General features: G+C 39.4%; 1 protein-coding gene across 1 annotated transcript; it reads left to right on the top strand.

The window, feature by feature from the left end:
- Positions 1-1,979: 1,979 nt before the first annotated feature.
- On the top strand, positions 1,980-19,757 carry LOC124282751 (nucleolar protein dao-5-like). The gene is given in 6 exon segments (XM_046718776.1): positions 1,980-2,330; positions 10,082-10,155; positions 13,270-13,443; positions 14,907-15,492; positions 15,495-16,677; positions 16,679-19,757. Coding segments are annotated over 6 exon segments (3,873 nt in total). The 5' UTR covers positions 1,980-2,017; the 3' UTR covers positions 18,222-19,757.
- Positions 19,758-20,793: the final 1,036 nt, after the last annotated feature.

The raw sequence follows: 20,793 nt of genomic DNA, 5'->3' as shown, positions 1-20,793 counted from the left end.
CGAAAAGCGATGCAAAAACTTACTCACTCACTAATAGGCGTCCAGGGCGTTGGCTGGTTAATTATATGGGCGTTCTTTTGTCCCTCGCCGTGACTCCTAAGGCCCGTCGGTTAATTAAGGCGTTCTTTCGTCATCCTAAGGCCCGGGTTCGAATCCTCACATGGATGATTTCGTTTAATCCTCTTAATGATGAGCGCCAAGCAGAGTACTTGGTACCATCTTTGAACACTTTAGGATTGACTTGGCTGGGAATAGCACCATCGACCTTTCTCGAGACATGAAATAGTCGGTCTGGTAATAGAGGTGATGTAGTCGTCCGCTACAGGTTGTATCATCACGATAACAGGAACAATGACAGTAGATCTACCAGTCACCTACATATAACAAGATATCGACTTGTAAAATATTTTGGGAATCGAACTCCAGATTCTGGTGGAAGAAGCGAACACTATAACTATAGTAGATCTACCACTAAATAAAACAACGGTTTGGATTTGGGGTGGTGGGAGCGGTATATATCGACCTAGGACTTTTTGGGAATCGAACTCGAGATTCTGGTGGAAGAAGCGAACACTATAAGTATAGTAGATCTACCACTAAATAAAACAACGGTTCGGAGTGGGGGTCGTGGGAGCGGTATATATCGACCTAGGGCATTTTGGGAATCGAACTCGAGATTTCGGTAGACCAATTATGCACACGCTATGACCACTTCGCCACACAAACACAGATTGTACTGTGTCGATCGAGACAGATTTACTACTCACTCACACAACGGTTCAAAGGGACAAAATTATGGGTCCAACACATTTTGGGAATCGAACTCGGGATTTGTGCGAAACGATCAATCAAGCGAATGCATAATTAACGCACGAGCTACACAGCGACAAGTTGAATTTATGTACTGTTGTAGATTTACACATTTAAAGCTTCAGAAGGACACAAAACATGTATTCGACCCATTATTTAGGATCGAACCCTTAAGTTTGGTGTATCAACCGAACGCTTTAACGACTGAGCTAGCATGTTGTAAAATTAGCCTGTACGGTAGACCAACCGCTCACACAACTATTTACGCGGCCCCGGCTGAGACTGGAGCAGCTGTTCATTCACAAACGTTCGTACATTTACGTCACAGGAGCAGTAATGGCGACCTCGCTGGTTATAAGTAAACACAGGCCAATACCTCAAATATCACCCGACACGCCCAGCCAGGGACCGCCTTCCCTTGCATTGTCTCCCAAGCCTACTCCACCACGTGTACGTGAGGGGCATGAATACAATCGTACAATGAATTGTGCCGTTTATAACGAGATATTTGTGTACAGGAATGTATGTGCGCATTGTCGAGAAAACCACGGCTATGTCTTCGAGTGTTTTGTGAGAAAATATTGATAAATATTTCTGCATATGTAATGGTTGCATCCGTCCTCCCAAAGGCACCAATTCGGTTGATCGTGTGTACTGCCCACAACAGCTGTGTGTTTCAAAAGAAACTTCAAACCATTTCACTGTTGGATTTCTTTGCTGTTAATGAATATATAATATTTCGGAGATAGCTAATAAATAAGAAATTTTACGTAGTATTTTAATTTAGATATATGAATTGCAGAGACTATACATGATTTTAAAATATTGATGGTTATTCATGTAATTATTTCCACAGACACAACTATAAGCGGTCGGCAATATCGTTGAGCACCGACCAACATCGCCATTAATTTGGATTGATATTCACTGACATATATATGTGTCCAACGTGTGTTCAGTTTTATACATCGTATTTTTTAAATTAAATTTGACATTGCTTACATAACAATAGATTTCTTTCAATACTAAGCTCAGCACTTAAGAGGAATAACAGCGGTACTAACAGAAAAGTTCAGCGAACAGTAATACTGTTTGCAGTTCGGTTTGGTATAATGATTACTCCCTAAACCGGAAGTTTATCCCAGAATTCTTCATCAGCATTTCCGGTTTGATGCGCGCCAGTTCGTATGGCGAAAATTGACAGAAAATGGCTTGTTCTGCGGAAACATCGCGAGTTTCCTTGGAAGACTGTACCTGTCCAGTATGTATGTGTATTCTTATCGAGCCGGTCACAATGCCCTGCCACCATGAACTGTGTCGACCGTGCTTCAAACAAAATGTCGAGGAGGCCAGCCTGTTGTGTCCTATGTGTAGAACAAGAATTGGAACTTGGGCTCGTCATGCATCCAAAACCAAAACATTGGTCAATCAACAACGGTGGGAACAAATCCAGGAATTATTCCCCAAAAGAGTTCGGTTAAGACTTGAGGGTAAAGATGAAGAAGATGACAGTGCTGATGGTAAAATATGTTAACGTGTGTTTTATCAGAATATGCTGCGTTAGGCCAAGCTGTCAGTCTGTCAACAATTGCAAAATGAAGTGACACATCTAACATGTCTAACCTTACATTATTATCATGATTATCGTCTGAAATAATGTTACATAAACCTTGTGTCAAGATTATATTTCCAAATGTTATTATTTAGGCCATTCATTCTCCTAACATAGTTTTAGTAGTAGAACTTGAAAATATTTAGCTTCTACTTCTAGTTTCATTTTTAACTTTCTGTTTATAACACCTTTAGCTTTTTTTGTTATGTATTTATGCTGATGTATGAATTCTTCAGCCAATTTAGACCTACCAGAGACTGTTGGACAGGGGTGGAAATAACCCACTGCCCGACGTCCCAGTCCAGTGTTTCTTTCTGTTGGCATGCAAATTTGTATATCATGCTGTACCGGTGTCGAGTTGACTTTCCAATGTTCATCATGTTGCTTATTTGAAAAATTGAAAAACATCAACAAGAAATATGCGTCCTGTATAGTGGAAACCCCTGCTGGAACCAATTGAGGCCCTCAGCTCACTAAAAACCTGACTGACCTGTAACTTAGTGCTAGTTAGTTTACATTATCATAATTGGACAAAATAGCATTTCTCACCTGAACATATGTCTATACATATTGCATATCTGAATATTTTAAAACATAGGACAGATTTTTGAAACAGTCAATTATGTACATGAGGCTGTTCAATTCTATTAAAATAATTCCATAATATCATGAATATATGCCATACTGTCTAAAATCTTGTACAAAATGCTGAAAGCCTGTAAACTGTCAAGGATAAAAGCAGTGCTGTATATCAAGAGCCTAGCAACATTGTTGCTAAGATCACCAAGTGTCACTGGGTCAGGGTCTGTCACCTGGCAAAATATCAGATTGATGTTGACAGTATTTATTTGTCCAGACTACTGCAGTGACAAGTTTTATTTTTTAATATCAGCAAAGATTGTAAGAATGTGATGTTTACACTTTCATCAACTGGGGTTGTTTCTTGTGTTAGTCCCAATAATTTTCTTAATTTGGGGGAATTAAATAATTATATTTATGTAAATATATTTTTTATGTAAAATTATGAAATATGAATTGATTTAGCATTGAACATATTGAAGAGAGAAAAACAGAACAAGAAGAAAGAAAACCCTGGTTTCATGTCTGAACATTAAGTAGAGCAGTATTATTCTCCCAGCCAGCAGTTTTCCTTCGCCATGTTCACATATAAGCCCTGCCTCTGATTGAGGTTTATGCAATTAAATGGTAAAATATACATTAGGAGTGCATAGCAGCTCCTCTTCCTATACATTATGTAAAGCTGGGCTCCAGATAATTTTTCAACATCAGGAGTACATACTTCTTATTTTTTCAATACAGGAGTACTGGAAAACCTTAAGAGTACATTTAGAGTACTGAATGGGATTTAATGGAGTATCAGTAATCTTGTGTTTCGTTTCATATATGCACCACAACATTGCAATAATCAATAAAACAATACTTTTTCAGATAAATATGTCTATAAAGGATTCTAAGACCATACACCATTGCTGTGGTGCGTATCTGCTATGTTTTCTAAATGATTTCCTACCGTATCAGGCTTATTTTATATCCATACATACGCCGATACGACCCTTACCTGGAGCCCTGGCTTCATCATGTTCATACTCCAAAGACAGTTTGAACTTTGAGGCTGTTGTATTCTTATTTGAATTTTTTCTATACTTCAATAAAGAAGAATATGGCTACTGAAAATGACCTTGGTTTTACTTCTTATTCATGTGAATGATCAGTTCCACTAAGCATTATTTCCATCCTTAACAAATATTCCCAGCTAAATGTCCTGTTGTACATTTGTCCAAGGAAGATTCCCCAGAGAATAGCACCTTCACTCCAGGAAATGATACCCTTTGACATTAACAACAGGGATATTCCATATACGCATCACATTACATATTTCCATTTCAGTAGGTTGTTATCTATTATCCAATGTTTACTAACAATATGACATGCTCTATCTGGGCTTCAGATAATTTTTCAACATCAGGAGTACGTACTCCTTATTTTTTCAATATATGAGTACTGGAAAACAATAAGAGTACATTTAGAGTACTAAATGGAATTTAATGGTGTATCATTAAACTTGTGCTTCGTTTCATATATGCATGACAGCATTGCTGCTCTGGTAAACGGTCAATAAACAATTAAACAATACTTTTTCAGATAAATATGTCTGTAAATGATTCTAAGACCGTACACAATTGCTTGTGGTGCCTATCTGCTACGTTTTCTAAATTATTTCCTACCGTATCGTGTATATTTTGTATCCGTACATATGACAATACTGCCCTTATCTGGAGCCCTGTCTATGGTCTTGTTCATTATGTAATTGTAAACGAGAATAACACCAGGCTGATGCATGTCCTGGGTTTTGTGTGTAAACTTGGTAATAACAGAAAAATGTTATATCAGAAGTTGAGAAGAGTCATAAGAATATCCTGATGCCATTGTTTCCCCACAAAATCCATGTATATGTTTTCCAGTTACCAATAAATGAGATGTAGCCCCTGGTTTGTGCAATATTCACACCATTGGATTAGAGTCCATGTATGTGATTCCTGCATTTGATCAGTAAACATTGTAAATAACGACCTGTTAGGAAATATAGCTAGTTGTAAAGAATAGACTGGGCAATTAAAATAGTCCGTGCTATTGTGCTTTTGAAAAATTAGTTAATGACTTTTTATTGTGTTTATTTTATGGAGCTCTGATGTATATTGCTTTTTAAGGGAGAGGGGGTGGGGGCACTGCTAAAACATATGTAATTATCTTTTAAAGGCCTTTTAATCAAATTCTTGTTGTGTTAAGTACAAGTCCTGGCCTTAGTCTTTGAATTGTAAATTAGCCATGCATACTTCATTCCTTGTTATCTTGGTTATTGGACATTCACAGTTTTAATAGGTTCAGCTGGATGTTAATTTCAGTAAATGAGGGAGAAATGTAAAAACTAGACAGTGAAATTTGATTTAACCATTTCTGTATCTGGGGAAGGTACTACAAAGTTATGTTGGTAAAAAAAAATGAGATATATTTTGTTACATGATAATGAAAATGAAATTCATTAACATTTTATACTATGATATGGTTCCTTTTAGCTAATTGTACAGATAGAAATCAGGATATTTTTAGGAAAAATACCTTTTGATGATAAATAAATAATAGTCCACTTTTAACAAGCTGAATCCATGCTCAGTACATGCCCTGAGCGCACATATCCGAGAGGAGAGGAGAGAAGTTACACAGAAAAGGCAAGTCTGAATAGAACACACAGTAACACAGATGATGTTTCTAATGCTTGATATATATGTACACTCGCGTAGCCTTGATTTGGGATATAAGGGAAGTGCGTCAAAAATCATGTTTTAAATGCACAATTTCATTGTGAATACTCAATGATTATTTTATTCATTGATTCAGCAAATTAAAATTTGCCTAATATTCCACTTGTGAATGAAACATTTCTTTACTGAAGCCATTTGCAATCATCACCCATTCTGTGTGCACACAAAATGTGATGTCACCTTGTTTCATGGGTTAGGTTGTCGGTTAAAATATATCACTTTGTATGACAGCCCATTGCAGTAAGCATTGATAAGGAAAGGATAGGAAAGCAAATGACGATGTTTTGTTAGAAGGTTGGTCCTAACGGTATCTATTTTACATGACATTTTGTAAAAAGACAATTTGGTATTAGTGATCTTGGGCTATTTATCTTAGTGCTGGATAATGCAGATATTTGGAACATTTTGAGAGTGGTTGTACATCAAAAGTACCGCAGTGGTGTTACATCATATGCAGGGTTTTACACAGTCTTTTAAACATGGGAGTCATGATGACTCTATTTATTTTGGGAGTGATTTTCAATATTTGGGACATGATTTAAGATTTCTTTGTGAATCATATGATAATTACCATGTATCCAAACAATCTGAATCTGTAAAAGTCAAACTATCATCACAATATAATTGAACTGAATTGTGAGGGCCACCTATAAAACTTCGGCCAAGTTCTGTACTTTATGTTATAAATGTTCCGTCTTTCACCCTGAAGATAATTACTGTATCACAATATCCACAAATTTAGGTTATTCTGTACTTTATGTTATAAATGTAAATGAACTTGTGGACTTGTGGACACATGCTTATTGCACAGCAGGATTCACACAATTAAGCCATTGATTCTGAAATTGTAGTTTATTGATCATGATGAAAGGGGCCAAACTTCATGGGGAACACATTGAAATGAAAAACACTGATATCGAAGGTGTCTTGTTGGCACACCTGGGTATCTTGATGATGTTGATACGCATGTGATGCTCTGTGTCAATCTTGAAAACATCACTTCGATGCCTATGGTACTTTCATAAACTTTCTCTATTTGACTTGCCCCGGCATTAATTCTATAAAGGAAGATATTGCTATTCCAATGGGTTAGCAATAATTATGAAGACCGGTGAGTCTGATGCCACTTGATAAATAGAGTTATGTTGAATAGATGTATCGATAATCAATTTCTTGATTAATTGTCAGTTTTTATGTCACAATGCCACTACCAGCACATCCTTCCCGACTATCATATCTATTCCTGAACCGCTGAAATAGAATATAGCCTCAACAGCAGTCTCGTATTGCAGTAGAGAAATAATGAAGGGCTCAGCATATTTCCCTGTCTACTTCCTACATGGGAGCAGATGTAGTGCCCCACCTGCTATCACATTGCCTCCGTGTTTACACACCCGTACTACACTGTGATTCATCAATAGTGAAAGTGACGCTGGTCCGTTGCCGACACTGCTGTCTTTATTTACTGTTATATCAAAGAGGCGCCAAAGATGGGTCCTCACGTCCAGAATGTTTGATCAATTGATTTTTTTTGTCACTGTTGCGTAGTTGCTTAATTTCCTTTTACTATGCCAAGACTCTGACGTATTCTGCTTATTTGACTTCAATGAAATATAATTCTTTTTTTTATGAGAGAGAATTTGTTGAAGAATAGAACATTTTTTCATGTGAATTGTAACTTCTGTTTTAATCAATTTAAATTTAACAGTTTGTCAATGTTTAGAGAGGTGTAGGAATTCTGCATGTGTACACTTATGAACATTCATTGCTAAAATGTTTGACTGTTTCTGTTGGTCTTGTGGATAGAAAGGAAGGTCAATGCTTGAGCCTCTGGTCCGTAACACTATAGTTGGCAGACTATGGTACAATCAGCTATGTTTATAATGAACAGGCAAATTTACAAACTGTTTTTGTTCATCTTGGCAACTTGTTGTGTGTGTTAGTCGAAACAAACTGCAACTATGGTCAGTGGTAACACACATTGGTCATTTTTCGCATGATTAGTTTATAAAACAGTCCAACATAAAACAATGAATTCGGAAAATATTAAACTGATGATGGTTCTATTTGGTAAAGGCCACCTAGTAAAAAGTGATTTTAATTTAGAAAACACAACCAAAGTATGTAAAATAAATATGTCAAGAAAGAAAATATTTCATATTTCTTGCCAAAGTGGAGCCGTGGGGTAGCCTAGGGGTTAAAGCGTTCGCTCATCATGCTGAGACACGGGTTTGATTCCCCACATAGGCACAATGTGTGAAGCCCATTTCTGGTGTCCCTCGCCGTGATATTGCTGGAATATTGCTATAAGCTGCGTAAAACTAAACTCACTCACTCACTCTTGCCAAAGTCATCTAAAACATAGTGCAAGAAATTGTGGCTCCACACAATGTATTGTCATGTATCATGAGTCGATTCTTCTATGTTCCCTCCCACTGTGTAACCCAGCACTGTGGTGGAGTATGTGCTAACCACTGTTGACAGTGTAGCCATCAGTGAGCTATTTTGATAGATACCAGTTCTCTGTGTGTTTTGGTGTAGTCTTTTATCTGAGGAAGTCTGTTTGTTTTGAGAGGTGTATCCATAGCAGCTGAATTAATTGCTTGCAGGACACGCAGATGTAAGGGACAGTTTATTGATGGAAATTGACTATGGTGTATTTACTTGTAAGACGTGACTTACATAGTAGAAAGGCAGCAGTAATTAAAGTTCAGTAAGATTTACATTATTCTTATAGTCTGAAACTTGTTCAGTTAAGGATGGACTGTTGACATTTCCTTATGGGCTACAGCTTATGTTAGCTGAAATAATAACTTGCAGGACACACACATATAATTATGTAAGGCACGGTTTATTGGTGGATATTGACAGCAGTGTGAGAAATAGCCACTGGCCCGCTAGCATGTGGCTAGTAAAAATCCAGTCGGACCAGTAAATCTCCACAGTCCCTGGCCCGACTGGCTAGTGATTTTTCATGGGGTCATTTTGTAAATATATCACTCTCTCCGAATTATTAAGTTATAATACACTTTTAAAACATGCAAGATTATGGCCTGATAAATATGTTCATCATATCAGCAGCTTAATGATGAAACCTGTGTTATACCGACAATATCTTATTCTCATCTATTTTTGTAATCTTTTGCTTTGTTTCTACATTCAGATTTCGGCCTAGTGAATTATTTTGTGGCTAGTAACTTTCAGGCATAGCTAGCCGTACTGGCTAGTGAAATTTGGAAACTATTTTGCATGATTGACAGTGGTGTATTTTGTACTAGAGACTGACTTAATTCTCATAGTTAAGAGATTTGCAGCAATGATAAAGAGAAGGCTTGTAGAAATTATAAAGATTACTTTTGTAGAAATGATGAAGGCAAATCTCGTAGAAATAATGAAGACAAAACTTGTAGAAATGAAGATGAGTCTTGTAGGATTCAACAATATTCTAGCCAAGTGGAGTTGACCTGTAAACATTCAAATCTGGACTAGACAATCAAGTGATCAACAGCATGAGCATCGATCTGTACAATTGGGAAACATGTAGAAATGATGAAGACATGACTTGTAGAAATGATGAAGACAACACTTGTAGAAATGATGAAGTTATGACTTGTAGAAATGATGTAGAAATGTTGAAGTTATGACTTGTAGAAATGATGAAGGCAACACTTGTAGAAATGATGAAGGCAACACTTGTAGAAATGATGAAGTTAACACTTGTAGAAATGATGAAGTTATGACTTGTAAAAATGATGAAGGCAACACTTGTAGAAGGCAACACTTGTAGAAATGATGAAGGCACTTGTAGAAATGATGAAGGCAATACTTGTAGAAATGATGAAGACAAGACTTGTAGAAATAATGAAGGCAACACTTGTAGAAATGATGAAGTTATGACTTGTAGAAATGATGAAGGCAACACTTGTAGAAATGATGAAGTTATGACTTGTAGAAATGATGAAGTTATGACTTGTAGAAATGATGAAGGCAACCCCTGTAGAAATGATGAAGTTATGACTTGTAGCAATGATGAAGTTATGACTTGTAAAAATGATGAAGTTATGACTTGTAAAAATGATGAAGGCAACACTTGTAGAAATTATGAAGACAACACTTGTAGAAATGATGAAGACAACACTTGTAGAAATGATGAAGACAACACCTGTAGAAATGATGAAGGTATGACTTATAGAAATGATGAAGAGAGAACTTGGAGAACTAGATAGAGAAAGAATGAGGCCCATGACTCTTTTAGTTTAAAAAATTTAATTGTAAATCCATGCAGTGAAACACATCCATATTTTTTGTTTGTTTCCAGTGTCGTTCCATCGGCCGGTCCATCTGGCTGCCCCAGGGGAGATCAGGAAAGAGTATGAGGAGGAGCTCAACAAGGTGAGGGGCGGGGAACTATGACACATAGGTCCTCCGTGTGTTATCCTTAATACTAGAGACTGCCTTCGTAGTGTAGTGGTTAGAGTGTCTGCCCGGAGAGAGGAATGGCGTGGGTTTGAACCCCGGCCACGTCATACCAAAAGACCTTAAAATATGTTACTTGTTGGTCCCTGCCTGGCTCTCGGCATTAATGGGTACAACAAGGACTGGTCGGCTCGGAGTCAGTATAATGTGTCAGAGTGGGGTATTCATGCTTAACTGCGGCATGGTATCTAAGTGAGCTAGCCCTATAAAACCAGCTTAGTCTGGGCTAGTACAAGCAGCCACACATACACATGAGTGCGACGAAAAACCCCATTTCACCTCACCTGACCTTAATACCAGAGGATGTGTTTATATTAATTTGCCTCAAAGGCCCTATATTTAGCAAAACTTGTCATGTTATTATTTTACAAGAAACTAACACATAAGAAAAATACCATACAGTGGATGTTAATTAATCTCAGTTGCGAAGCAAAACTTTCTCAGTGCAGCGATGTAGCTAAGAGTTATTTCCCTCTGATGGTCGGTCTCCCATTTGACCGGTCTCACATTGTGTGTATTCAACCACTTATGGGTTATATACTACCCATCATAAGTTTAGACTCACTAGTGTAAATGTAGTCACTTTCTTCAGTCAACTGCTCTAAACTAGATTTTGCAAAATATTCCTTACTGTTTGGCCCATTTCTGGTGTCCCCCGCCGTGATATTGCTGGAATATTGCTAAAAACGGCGTAAAACCAAGCTCAGTCAGTCAGTCAGTCCTTACTGTTTGAAGGCATTGCAGGGATTGAGATAGAGAACTTTGACAATGGGCCATTTTCAGGATTATAAGCTATTTTCTTAATTTAGAATGGGCCTCTGCCCTTGTATCAATAGTAAACTTCAAACTTTTAATGGGCCATTTCTTATTCTAGTGTGCAAAATGGCCCGTGGCCCCTGCCTTTCCCAATCTCTGGTATTGTTTACACATGACCTGATGTATTGTAAATCAGATTTGTAACGTTGAAAAGATGATTGTCATGAGTTCAATAAATGATGAAACTGGGTGAAAATTGGCGAGTTCTTAACAAAACTTTAAACCCAAACACAGCTGTTCACATGCTGGATATTTGCACATGCTTTTCAGCAATTTGATGCATGATCCTCATGCTGTTCATCTGCATAAGGTTTACAGTTGGTTCCCCCAAGTAAGTGGAGAAATTCATCTTCTGTGTAAGTACATATATATATACATAACATATAGTGAGTGCTTAAAGGTCACATGCAACGTAAAACACAACTTTGCAGATTCTGATACCTTTCGGTATGGACTTACCGAAACAAGTCGTCAAAAATGCAAATTCAACTTATAAAGTTGAAAAAACCCGCGATGAAACGTTTCACTAAATTTCCCCCGACTTTTCTGGGGAAAACGGGTTTCAACAGCTGGGGCTGCGCTCATAGCATGTGCGCAGTGAAATAGGTTTGCGCAGCTTGGAAGCGGGTTGTCCGGTGAATACTCGGTGAAGGCTTTGGTGTGAGCTATTTTTCTAATGTTTTGTTGATAGCTTTTTATATGTTATGACAGTAAATTAACTGTTTATATAATTTCATTTGTCTGTTTCACCACACGTTCTTCTTACCGAGTCACTTTCTCAGTTCGATACTTAAAAACAACGTCATTATTTAGCGTTGACAGAATTTCTAACTGTGATATAGATATGTCGTTGTCACAGACAAAACTCAATGTCTTGTTTTATTGACACCTGTGTGTCTGCCTGCCTGTCTGCTAATGACAATATTCAATACACAGCTGCTATCACTGACCACATGCAATTTGAACTTAACACCAATCAGGCTATACACCATAAACAAAATGCATTGATTTATGGCCGAAGTTCGCCTCTGTCACATTATGTAATTACACAGACAGGCAGGTGTGATACTTGAACACATGACATGTTATGATGTCTGTTGATTGCAAAATGTTATACACAAAAAATGAGCATGTATTTACAAAACCCAACATCTCTATATATACACACACAATGAACATCTGCAAATGAACAAGCCGTTACACTTGAGTGCACACCCACCCGCTCTGACTGGGTTCGGTATCCTGGCTGCTTCGTTTCTTGGGAAGTAAACCGAAGTACACAATATTGCACTTTTGATTTGTGATTGTACGCTTATCATTTTGTTTATATGTTTTTTCATAACCAGCAATGTATATTATATGTCATGAATAAGTGATAATTGTGTTTTAATTATGTTTGATTTTTGGGTTGCATGTGACCTTTAAGTGAGTCTAAACTTTTGATGGGTAGTATATGTGTTTCAATAGTTCCTCAAAGTTGTTAATTGTTCCTCGAAAAGATCCTTAAAAGACCTTAATTTTGATGGCTGATCGGGGGTGGAAACAACCCATTCCCCGATGTTCCAGTCCAGTGTTTCTTTTCTGTCGGGCAAGCTAATTTGTACCTCACACTGTACCAGTGTCCAGTTGATTTTCCAATGTTAATTCTGTTGTTTATTTACGAAATCAACAAGAAAAACAGCCGGTATAGTGGCAAAATTATCAGGGCAAGTGAGGGCAAGGGTACCTGAGTACATTAGCATTTTTAAAGTTATTTCCATCCCTGCTGATAATCTGTACAGACCCTGGTCCTGTTATTGGCCACATGATTATTATTGTGGAGTTTATGATTATAATTGAATATTGAGCGATTACTGATCTCCGATTGTTGATCTGCAATAACCAGCACTACTGATTTGTCTATGTCCAAATTGTCCTGTTGTCAATGGACAAGTTGTGACGCAAATACTGGTTTTGTCTGAACTGAAAATTCACTTGTCCCAGACAACTGGCATTGGTACTTTTCTGTATTGAATGTATCTGTATTATGCTGAACAACGTTAGAAACGCACCACCCATATAATACGAAATATCCCCGTCAGGCTGAAATGTACCCATGATATCTGAGCATCGTCGGTGCATGTTAGTGTGGTGCGTTTCTAATGTTGTTCAGTGTATAAACCGAGATTATCATGCATCTGTTGGTTATTACGTCAGTTTGCACGTCTGTTACAGCTTCGGCAACAGCTGAACCAAGAGCGTCAGCGTGAGGAACAGGAGAGTGAAGCTTTGATCCGGCGCCTGCAGGAGGAAGAAGATCGAGAACGGCACCGGCAGCGACTGCAGGCGATGCAGGCCAATGAGACTGACGAGGCCCTGGCATGGGAACTGGACAAGGTCATTAATGAGGTCAGCCGTGTAATGATTTGTCTTTTTATTTGTTGTTTCACGCCGCACTCAGCAGATCCAGGTTAGAATTTTTCTTCAGGAACCCATGTTTGTTGTAAGAGACGACTAACGAGATCGGGTGGTCCAGCTCGCTGACTTGGTTGACATACGTCATCATATCCTAATTGCGTAGATTGATGCTCTTGCTGTTGATCACTGGATTGTCAGGTCCAGACTTGATCATTCACTCAACGCTGCCATATAGCTGGAATATTACTGAGTGCGGCGTAAAACTCATCCTCGATGATCTCCAGGGTATACGTTACGATCACTCTCCACTATACCCTGGATGCATCCACGGCTTGGCTTGATGATTTTATTACCTCACTTTGCTGGCTTTCTATCCAGTCAGGTGTCTACGCTGGGAAGTTGAGCGTACCAATCACAACTCACTTCCGCTTTTTAAATCAATTAATTGATTAAACTTGGCAACATAATAATATATTGTTGCAGAGGTACTCTGAAAGAGGTAGAAGGAGTTCTTGCATATATTTTTTTAAGATTTCAGATGTGTCAATTTGTCTGTATGTTTCCCTCTTTCACCCCCTTCCCCCCAATCTGAGTCGCACTGCGAACAAACTTTCGCGGCTGCGACCGCTATCTTTGTTGACACTGGCAAGTTCGGATGTAACAGCGGCTTAGCTTATTGGCTACTGTGAGAATGTGGAGCCAGCAAAGGGAGGTAATATAATTATCCGGCCAAGCCGTGGATGCATCCAGGGTATAATGGGAGTGATTGTAACGTATACCCTGGAGATTATCGAGGATGCGTAAAACTAAACTCACTTACCTAATATTCCCACTTGGTTTAAAAGTGCTTGTAGTTATTTGGTGGGGCGGTGGGGTAGCCTGATGGTTAAAGCGTTGGCTCGTCACGCCGACGACCCGGGTTCGAATCCCCACATGGGTATAATGTATGAAGCCCATTTCTGGTGTCCCCCGCCGTGATGTTGCTGGAATATTGCTAAAAGCGGCGTAAAACCAAACTCAGTCAGTCAGTCAGTCAGTCAGTTATTTGGTGCCCAAAATTTGTGTTTGCTCATCAAGATTATGGCTCATCTATTTCAGATGCATAGTGGTAGGGAATCCTTATTAACTGTAGCATATAAAGAAATGATTCCTTTGTGTGGCATTTAGAAGTTGGTGTTTTGAACAACGAGGAGAGTTCTATGGATATACAAATTCTTTATTAATAATATGAGTGACATTTCGGTGTAGCTTCTAACTGTTATCAAGCAAGTGATGACGTTTGCGTGTAGCTACTAACACCGTTAACATTACTTGCTTCTTTGGCATTGGGCTTGAGATCTGATTAAAGGGAGATAACTGTTCTATTTCAGTTTGGAGATGTGATGTGGGAGATAACTTTGCTAAGTGATTCTGTTTTGCAACAGTATTGTAAAAAAGCTGCTTGTTTCTTCCAGGCTGGTACAGACGATCCGATCGACCTTCTCCTGGAGGAGACAAAGTCGCGCATTACACGGAGCAACTCTGCCGCAAGTGCCAAGTCTGGACAGAGCAGCAGCGGAACATTGGAAACGTTCTTTAAGAAATACAAGGCCGAGACAGACACTCGGTGTGTGTCCGAAGATTCGTACCCATACCCCTGCATCAGTCCATCAGACAAAGACAAAGGGGAAGATAACTCTCGTTCAAATTCCTCCATCGGGAAACTAAGCAGCAGTAGTGTTAAAACCGAGTTGTATCCCTTTAATTTAGTGGATCATTCCTACTGTCCTCATCCTAATGCTCCAAAGTCCAGTACTGTGGTGAGACCTCCGAGCGATGAAGTGATGACCATATCCGACTCTTCATCAGATGCTGGTAGAGAAAGAAGTGACAGTGCTAAGAAACGAAGTGACAGTGCTAAGGAACGAAGTGACAGTGCTAAGGAACGAAGTGACAGTGCTAAGGAACGAAGTGACAGTGCCAAGGAACGAAGTGAAAGTGTTGCCAGTAATGACAGCATCAGCAACGAGTTATGTCACTTCAAACCCATCCTGTCCTGTCCTCGACTCCACCCAGGAAGATGGCCGACGGAAAGGTGCTAGATCCACCGGTTGTGCGTACCACTCCTCGGAATCTGTCTCGGAATGGTTTCGGATCCCCAGTCGATGCTGTGATGAGTCCAGGTCTAGAACCTGGGAGTCCGATCATGCAGAAACGGTTGAACGAACTAGCTCTGGAGAGACAGCAGCTGGTTCGGGAAAGATCCAAGTCCACTTCTACTGGACCTGATGATGAAATGCATAGGGATGATAAGAAATCCCACCCTCTTGTTAGAGAGAGAACACTTTCAATTGATTTGTCCCGTCCACCTTTGCACAAAACCGATCCTGTTCCTCCTCTTGTGAATACTGACCTGCCAGACAGCGTCGGTCCCAGGTCCGGGCTATTGATTCCACTAGAACCAATCCTGGAAGATCACGACTATGAGGACATTACTCCTGTACTACTTAATATCAGAAATCAAGGTACATCACTGACTGTGTCGAAATCCCAAGAAGAGGAAGAACAGTCAGTTGGCAATTTAGACATTCGAGCCAAGACACCAACGCATGATAGGCTGAAGAGATCGAAACATGTGTCCAAAGATCTCAAAGGACAGAAGAATCTGAAGGCTCAGGTGATCAGCCCTCAGCGGTCCATAAAAGACTGGTTCAAAACTTCAGACAGGGAAAGTAAGACAGAGTCTCCGGATTTGTTTGCAGAGAATTCGGATGTGATCAGTGAGAATCAGGAGGTGGACAGTAATGCTAATGTGAAGCAGTTGTCAGGGAAACATGAGTGCAATAGTGAACAAGGGGGTGGAGATTCTGGAGGATTGGTACTGCCTTCGGAGAGCATCCTCGAAATAAACAGTGCAATTTCGAAACATGTGTTTACTGGGGAAGTAGAAACTGAACAGAAGACCGGGAATGGGAAGATTGGGAATGGGAAGGCTCAGGTGAAGAGCGGACCAAAACGAGCAAGGAGAAATAAGACTCCACTTCCACTTTGTGAAAGTGATGCGAGTCCTCTGAAGAGTGGCTCCAGTGTTGGTGTCAGTGATCCTGTGGCCCTGAAGCCTGGCAGGAGAAAGGGTAGGGGGCTACAGGAGGAGGTGGTCATCAATGAATCTGGCAGTGATGACAATTTCAACAAGGTTCTGAAAAAAGTGGAAGGGGTGGAAGAAAGTTTCTGGGAACAAAGAGATTAAAACCAATGAAGAACTATTGGTGTTGAAGTCAAACATCCGAACGGTGAGAAATATCAAACGAGGTGCTCGTTCACGGACAAACGTCAGTGAATCAGATCGTTCCGAAAGTGAAATGGAGGTGTCGGTTGATAACACTGTGTCCGGCAAACAGTGTCGGAAAAAGGATAGTGCTTCTGTGTCAAAGTGTAGTTTGAGCGAAAGTGAATCTGAAAGTGAAATGACATTTGCTAGAAAACAGCAGCACATAATGAATGGTGCCCAAAAGGTTTGTGATGCTGATCCTTTGAGGGTGGAAACCAATATTTGTGTTCCTCAAAGATCTAGGAGGAGAAAGGCGAAGGGAGATCCAGACTTTGATCCTGAGGGTCTGAAAGAGATCAGTGAATCTGAAACTGATCCTGTAACCCCTGTTAAGAAGATGGGGAAACGGAGTAGAAGGGTTAGAACAGACACAAACAGACCTGATATTTCTGACCAGGAAAGAAAGTCACAATTGCTTGGTAGAAAAAGGAAAGGTCATAAAGATAATGAGGATGTTGAACATGATTCTAAACATCGTGACCAGGATGATGAAGTTCCTGGTGCTTGCAAACCAAGAAGGAGACGGAGAAAAATCAAGAAATCTGATGAGGAGTACAGGATAACTGATGATGGAATGTCTTCTGATGAAAATACGAGGGTCAAGGGTTCAAGGTCCAAACCTACAAAGACAGTTTGTAAAAAGTCACCAGCAAAAACACCACCAAAAACACCACCAAAAAGATCCCCCAAGAAGGCCAACTTGGATGACTTGGAAGGTCCATCAGAAACCAAAACGAAAAATCTGTCCGAAGAAATGGATCTGCCTCTACCAACCAAGAGGTCCAAACTGAAAAAGTGTGCAACTGAGGAGCTTCTGGAAGAGAATGTGGATCCGAACATGAATAGGAACAACAGCAGTGTGGTGAATTCGCCAAAAGGAAGACAAACTCAGAAGCGTGGTGGTACTGACACACACTCTAGTGCTGACAGTTCTGGACCCTCTCCACGGAAAAGAATTCGAACAAAGTCCAGCATTGTGTCTGACCTTGACAGTGTCTTTGAAAATTCTCCCAATCCAACAAAAGAGAAACCGCAGCAGGATAAGAAACGGACTAAGTCTGTGGCCTCAAGGGCATGGAAGTCACAAGGTTTGGAGGAGAAGGGTCGGCGGCGTCACACGACAGGTGACCAGCAGTCTATCGTGAGGTACTTGAGTGGAGCTAGTGACATTGACATGCGGGAAGACCGAGATGAGGATGCTGTTAGCGACACGATGGAGGTGTTCAGCCAGGAGGAGGAAGACAGGAAGATGGCAGAGAGGTTGCAGAAGCAGTTCAACTTGGAGCAGAAGTTTCACATAGCAGCCGAACGCTTCAAGGGTGGGGCAGAACAGTATCATTTTCGAAGAAAACCAAATATTACGAGTGATTTTATTGTTATTCCTAGTGCCATTGTAAATCAGGTTATGTGCCTCGTTCGGAAATTTGAATGGAATATGAGCTGTTTGAAGAAGGAATAGGATAAGCAACATGAGTATTTTGATTGAGAAGAAAGCACAGTTGTCATGGTTACTTGTTATTATCTGTGCTGTTAGTAAGACCATGAGTGGAAAAACATAAATGAAAATGTGGTTCTCAGGCTATCAGTTTTGAAATACTTTTAGGATTTTGGTTTTACTGTGAAACATTGTCCTATTTACAGTCTGAAGTTTCATTTGGAGTGGATATATTATGTTGTCATTCAATAGTGTTAAACAGGTGATGCCTTTTTTTGTGACGTTAAACTGATGTTATTCTAATATGTTCTATGGATGATGTATTCTGGTGATAACTGGTGATGTCATTGAATGATGTTATCTGATGTTATGCAGTGGTGTTGACTGATGCTGTGATGTTAAACTGATGTTACACAGGGATGTTCAACTGCTGATATGCAGAGATATTTATCTGATGTTATGCAGGGATGCTCAACTGCTGTTACCGAGGTTTGTGCAAATGTTAGACTGCTATACAGAGATGTTCAATGGATGTTAAACTGATAAAATTATGGCAGAGATGTTTAAAAGGTGATGTCAACCAGCGATGTTCAACTGTTGATATCAACCAGTAATGTTCAACTGGTGATATCAACCAGTGATGTTCAACTGCTGATATCAACCAGTGATGTTCAACTGTTGATATCAACCAGTGATGTTCAACTGTTGATATCAACCAGTGATGTTCAACTGCTGATATCAACCAGCGATGTTCAACTGTTGATATCAACCAGCGATGTTCAACTGTTGATATCAACCAGTGATGTTCAACTGGTGATATCAACCAGTGATGTTCAACTGGTGATATCAACCAGCGATGTTCAACTGTGATGTCATACTGAATACTAAACAAAACCTGAGAACCAGTCATTTTCCTATATATTCTAAACATGTTTATATAATTCCTTTTAATAGTGAAATAATTCTTTGATCAGGTTCGGGAACAGGTGATTAAGTTGTCACAAAAATAAACTCTGAGAATATGTTTTGTTTCATAAATTTAGTTAATCATGTTATCAAAGAATGAGCTTGGAATGAACAGGGTGCATATTCTGCATTACGTGCACACAGAGACAATAATCAGGTTAGTCAGATGTACTGATATTGAGCACAAATGAAAGAGTGACAAGAATTTATGTACTCCCACCATTTTATACAATGTTGTAATCAGGCAAAGAAAACCACATTGCATTTTTCAGAGGGCATTACTCATTTCCTCAAAATATAAAACCGGTCAAATTGAAGCAAACATATGTCTGTCATCTACCTCAGTGTCAGTCTAACCTTGAAAAGATATTGGCATATTTCATCATCATGGAAACTGTATCATGGTATATCAGTGGATTAGTTTGAAGGAAAATAGGAGATAATAGTATTTGTTGAGGCTGTTGTTATATTTATAAGGGTAGGAATGATGGATCAACTTTGGATGGTGTTACCCACTTTACTCAGTGTTTGGTTCAAAAGGATTGGCTTATATTTTACAGTCTCAGAATTGGCAGAGGTACAATACATGACAATGTCACTCAGAGCTCCAGATAAGATTGAGCTCATGTGGGTACTGTACCCACTGTATTTTTGGAGTGGGTATTATGAATGTTGAGTGGGTATTTCATTTTCCGTTACCCACTGCTTTAAAATATGTGCGTATTTTAGTCATTTTACTCACCTAAGTAGTAAGTAAGTTTACTAAGCAGGTATGTTCTGCCTTATGTCATACCTAATCACCACCAACTTAAATATAATGAAAATGATTTCATAAAAATCACTCATCCTATACTGACAGTACAGCACTTGTCCTATACTAACAGTACAACTTGATAGCAATTGATGTCTTTTTCATTACGCAAGCGATTTTTATAAAAATATTCCGTACGCATTTGTTTTAAACTTTTTGCATATCTAACAGTTTAAATGCGTAATTGGTACGCAACAATTATTTTTCAATGTGTAATTTGAAATTTTCTATGCATATTTTACCCGGATACTCAACTTATCTGGGCCTCTGGTCACTTCTGTTCGCGTCTGTTTAATATGTCTTAAAGAGTTTCAGGTTTGTTAGCACCATACAGGAGCTGTGGGGTAGCCTAGTCACCCTAAAGAACCAGGTTTGATTCCCATATGGGTACAAATGTGTGAAGAATTTATCGGGTGTCCTGTCACGATAATGCTGGAATATTGCTGAAAGCGATGTAAAAGCCAACTCACTCAGCACCATGCTTGCAAGTGTCGCCAAAGTGGTCCAGTTCTAGGACCCGTATCAGGCGGTTGGGTAGACCAGTGGTTAAAGTGTTCGCTCATCACGCCGAAGACCCGGGTTCAATTCCCCACATGGGTACAATGTGTGAAGCCCATTTCTGTTGTGGTATGACTGGATGATTGCAAAAAGCGGCGTAAAACCCAACTTGCTCACTCACAAGGACCTGCATCACCTTGGGGTCTCCTCTCAGGGGTGTAGCTATCTTTATAGAAAAAAGCCCAGGTTTTCACATGGTTGTTGCTAAAAATGGTTGGGCAAGCCCTAATACTATCTAAATGTTAAGCTTTGCCACCTGTC

The sequence above is a fragment of the Haliotis rubra genome, unplaced genomic scaffold, assembly GCF_003918875.1.
Source record: "Haliotis rubra isolate DU_JTF1 unplaced genomic scaffold, ASM391887v1 Scf302, whole genome shotgun sequence".
Lineage (NCBI taxonomy): Eukaryota > Metazoa > Mollusca > Gastropoda > Lepetellida > Haliotidae > Haliotis > Haliotis rubra.
This window is presented reverse-complemented; position numbering and strand designations above follow the sequence as displayed.